Source organism: Nanorana parkeri, unplaced genomic scaffold (genome assembly GCF_000935625.1).
Source record: "Nanorana parkeri isolate BGI_ZX_2015 unplaced genomic scaffold, ASM93562v1 scaffold315, whole genome shotgun sequence".
Lineage (NCBI taxonomy): Eukaryota > Metazoa > Chordata > Amphibia > Anura > Dicroglossidae > Nanorana > Nanorana parkeri.
The window spans coordinates 691,468-696,346 of NW_017306583.1; the positions used below are offsets into that span (position 1 = coordinate 691,468).

The 4,879-nt window shown below is 42.0% G+C and overlaps 1 protein-coding gene across 2 annotated transcripts in view; it reads right to left on the reverse strand.

Moving 5' to 3' along the window:
• Positions 1 to 3,495, reverse strand: part of LOC108788268 (protein FAM19A1-like) — a 15,418-nt gene extending 11,923 nt beyond the window's left edge. The window contains exon 1 of one of the 2 annotated variants that reach the window (XM_018558010.1): positions 3,163 to 3,495. Coding sequence is in view for 1 of the 2 variants with exons in the window: in XM_018558009.1 (XP_018413511.1) it covers positions 3,163 to 3,425 (263 nt within the window). In the remaining variant the exon portion in view is untranslated. The remainder of the gene's footprint in view (positions 1 to 3,162) is intronic. The other variant, XM_018558009.1, reaches the window with a different exon arrangement.
• Between the last annotated feature and the right edge of the window lie 1,384 nt (positions 3,496 to 4,879).

A 4,879-nucleotide genomic window follows, 5' to 3' on the forward strand; every position in this document is an offset into this window, starting at 1 on the left:
AGTATAGAAAAACATAATTTGTCATTTTATATCCCATTTATAACTTCATCTACAATATTCACAGTTGCTCTGGACAACATCTCCACTGTTATTCACACTAACTCTTCCCCATTAGCCTGAATGCTTTATAACACACACTTTTTCATTTAATGACATATTCAGAACTGCATTCACCCATTTTGGTAGTTATGTCTATTTCTATAGAATGGATCTCGTGACATTAGTTTCCCAGCCATCATACACACAACCAAGGGCTACACCAGATGATTTTCAATATTAAAAAACTTCCACGCAGATCAGCCCTTGGGTTGCACCTCTAAACCTGAGCAGATAATGGTTGATAGCTGACACACCTGGCGTCATTTGATATCTGTAAAATAGCATCCTAGTTCCCAGCCTGCCCTGATATACAATGTAAGCCTCCGAAGACTTCTCCTTGGGAATGTATTTTTGAAATGTATAATGGTTTTACTAACACATTCAAACTCCTTTTCTTAAGAATCAGCATTTTAAATGTAGTTGCCACACAGCTGCAAATTTCAAATTCAAATACATCTTCCCAACATATTATAACCAAGAACTTCTCACACGCACTACAATAACATCCTACAATCTACTAAGGGTTAAATTGTACAGAAATTGTACCATGGGTGGGGTGACATGGGCTGGTACAATTCTACATAATGTTTTCTATAGCAGCCAGTGTGTTTTTAGTGGGGGATCTTACAAGGACAATGACTATATATTGTACAGTTTACACAGCCCGATACACTATTGATGGTGTACCAAATATAGGGCACACAGAACACTATATAGAATGGTCACATAATTTTCCAAGTTGAAGAGTTTGTACATGAAAATGCAACTAGTGCACTAAGGCCTCATACACATAAAGCTGTTATGTGCATCAGGGGATTCCTGCGGCAAGAACCTGTGGATTCTTGTGGCAGGAATCCCAGGTAGGTCCGTAAAGATGGGGCAGCTGTGCCCATTTAAGTGAATGGCAGCAGCTGCATCTGTCTGTGGCTGTCCGCAACTAATCGTATATATGGAATGATTGCCTGCAGATTGGGATAAATGTGTGTCCCTGCATGCAATCTGTCTGCGTCCAGGGACAATCATCCTAATCCATATGTAATCATTCCATGCACACAGTTACTTTCAGATATGGCCACTGTCAGCCTGCCGTTCACTTGAATGGGTACAGCGGCCGCAGCTTTAACGACCCACCTGGGATTCCTGACGCAAGAATCCACAGGTTCTTCCAGCAGGAATCCCTAGCCGCACAGATCAACCCTGTGTGCATGTAGCCTAAATGTAAAAAAATCCCAAAGTGGAACATGTCGCACAGAAAATCCCAAAGTGACGTGGCGTGCCACAAAAAGAATTTTTCAGAAAATGAGTTCAATATTTAGTGCAACGGTGTTCAGTATTGCGGCAAGAGGATGATGGTGCAAGACAGTCAAGATTATGGTGCCTAGTGAACTATACGCACTGCAAAATAATAGTTTATGTGAAATGCAATGCCCCACAATCATGTGCATTCCTCTACACCCGCCAATCGTAATTTATTGGGCCCAATGTGTGTGGCCACACTGCATGATGAAAAAATGGGATTGCAATTAAAAAGTCAACTGTGTATGGCCTGCTTGAGTGGTTACCTTGCTTGTTGTGGTTCCCTGAAAGCGCACAAAGCACACCAACAAAATGACAATATTGTCAACTATGCCATAGATGTTTATAGGATTAATGAGAGCACAGGTAACTTCACCCTGTACACTTCCAGTGTGTTACGTTTCCACGATCAATAGCAGTTGACAACCCTTTAGCACTGGAACTGTAAATTACTAGTGAATTCTAGCCCTTTGTCCGCCATAGCAGCTTTCTGTGCCACGCCTGGCCCAAAAAAAAACAAGCGTTGAAGTTTGGCCATATACCAGTAGGATTTCGGCTTTCAATAGTTATTGTTTTCAACTGTAGGGACAAAAAATTCGAAAAGGAGCAGGATGGAAATTTTTTCTTGAACGAACGCAATTCTGACAGCGAATGTGGTTTTCTTGGGGAAACCCCATTCATTTCCAAAATCAAATGTTAAATTCAAACGACCTGCGTGAAGTCTCTGATGGCATTAGCGAATGTTCTGATGAGAATATTGTAGGAAAGTTAATTTGATAGTCTACCAGTATATGGCAAGCTTTAGGCAGTGGAGGTGTTTAGACAGCACGCAGAGGTCAGGCAGAAGTACAGTATGTGTCAGCAGGTGGAGATTGCACTCCGTTGGAGTGCTAATTACAGGATTAGAAAATGATCTCACATCCAGAGGGTATGAGGAGACTATGGCTGTGCCGAAAGAGAATACATTATAAAGGCAGGCGGTGCTCATTTGGCAGCCTGAAAACAGCTTTCTCTCTTTAAAGTGGAGTTTCTCTTCAGCTGGGTATACGCGGTTCGAATTTTGTATGAACATTCAAACCTCGTCAGAACATTCCATTATGCCATCAAAGACTTGACGAATGTCATTCGAAATTTGGTTTGATTCTAACATTCAATTTTGTAATAGAATGGAGTTTACCGAGAGAAAACCACATCCACTCTTAGAATTTTGTTTGGTCGGGAACATTTTCCATCCTGCTCATTACTACAGTTGAATACGATTGTCGATTTGACCCCATTAACTATTAAAACATTGAACGAACATTCTGAAAAGACTGTTTTTGAACTATATTTGAACTGTGTTCAACCAGCATTACACTGACACCATACAATAAATGTATCCTCTGCACAGACTCACAATCTTTTTCTGCCACAGAATTGACACGCTCTGTTAACCCTTCCTCTACCACAGACATGCAGCTCAGTGAACTCTCCTTCTGTGTTGACTCTCCTTTCTGTGTTTTTCCACTTCATTTTCCTAGGAAGGATTAACCCTTCCTCTGCCAGAAATTTCTCTTCTCTCCTCCTCTGCCCAAAGGTGCCCAACCTGTCATTTGCACTGCGTGAAACTTTGCCCTGGCTAGCGCCTTCTCTGGACCCTTTACTAGACCCCAGTGCAAAATGCCTTCTTCCCTTCTCTGCCACTTGTAGTTTAACCCCTTCCCTGCCTGAGGGCATTTTCTCCTAAACCATAAACTCAATAATAAGGGATGGTCTGTGCTCACTTACCAGTCCGGGAACCTCCAGCCCATGGGATACGGTGCAAGATGAAAGCAAGGAGAGGAGATCTTCTTGTCAGAGCCTATGAGGCTGTAATCCATCTGGGAAGTGTGAGTGAGGGGGAGGAGGGCTGGGTGCCATGTGTGATAGCGGAGAGTGGGGAGCGATAGAGAAAAAGCAGTGGGGGTCTCTAGTGCCCTGTATGAGAAATGCCAGCAGGGTGGGAGGGAAAGAAAAGAAATGTATTCTGCCCCTCGCTGTATTATCTCCATCTCTGCTCATCCCACACCTGATATCCCACTAATGACATTCACCTTCCAACCTCTTTTCTCACCTGTCTTTTCTCACCACTCTCCTCCCTCTCACCAGGATGACTTATCTCCCCATCTGCTGAGTGTTCTCATCGGTCATCCCCACTTCTAGATACAGCTTGAAATATACCAGCCATCACTTGTGACAACTGGGCTGTGCAGGGTTAACTTAAAAGCTTTAATCACCATTTTGGGGTTATTTTATATCAGAATCATGCTGTTTTTTTACGTTATAAAAGAGCTTTTCATTTTTACCATATTTTTTTTACCGCATTGTAATAATATTCTATGGGAGAAAGCAAAAAAAAAGTACCCATGGACACTACTGCACAACAATAACTTAAAATAAACTCTCATTTATATAATGTTTCATTATATAGCATAATATATATTATAATAATATTCCTGGTTTATTTAACAGAATTATGGAGATGAGATCAAGCTTACTTTATCTTATGTAACGATAACCATCAGTTTAGGCTGCTTGGTGTGCCCAGTGCCCGGACAGTGTGTCCAGTGCCCAGTACCAGGACAGTGTGTCCAGTGCCCAGTGTCTGCACACTGGTAGTGATAGTGATCTATTCCAAATGGCACATATGTTGGCAGATGGCAGGGGAGAATAATGGTGATCTCTTGTTCGAGGCACCCACGTTAATCCCTGTTCACAGCTAAGCGTTCAGTGAACGACGCCAAAATGCTCGCTGTGTGTGCCTTGATGCACATTCAAATAGCAACAGATTTATTATCCTAGTTTAAGGTTCATCCTTAATTGCCTTCATAAGGAAAGATGTCTCAAAATTGTTTTTGAATTGTCTGTCTCTAAATTGTTGCAGGCTTGCGGGGAACCTCCTGGATGATAACTGAATAGTCCCAAAGTGACTTGAGAATGAGAAGCTGAATTATCTTTGCGATACTTTAAGTAGTGCTCAGGAGCACTTTTAGGATGTGCGATAGTTTAAAGGTCTTTTAATGTTGCAAATGCTGTACACAAATACAGTGCAGTTGATAAATTATACGAAATGTCCCTTAAAAAAAAAAAAAAAAGGTTGCATAACAGAGATAAAACCTTTCAGTTAGTTAGCATGACTTTTTGGTCCTTGTTCCTAAAAATCTTGTCGCAAACACGTTCATAAAAGTCCTCCCAGTGTATTTAGCAATGAGGAGCAGCATCCATTGTAAGTGATTTAATCAGCATTTAAACTGAGGCCCCATTCACAATGAGCGATCTTTCGCGCGGTTCGGGGATATTTACCGCGCGATATCGCTCTCCAATGCATTTCAATGGGGCTCTGTCCGTCGCTGTCGCGGGTCGCTACAGCAGGACCCTTTTTGGAGCGGATTTTTCCGCGATTCTAGGTTGCTCAATGCAACCATTTGCGCGATATCGCGCGACAAACGCGCGATATCGTGCAAAA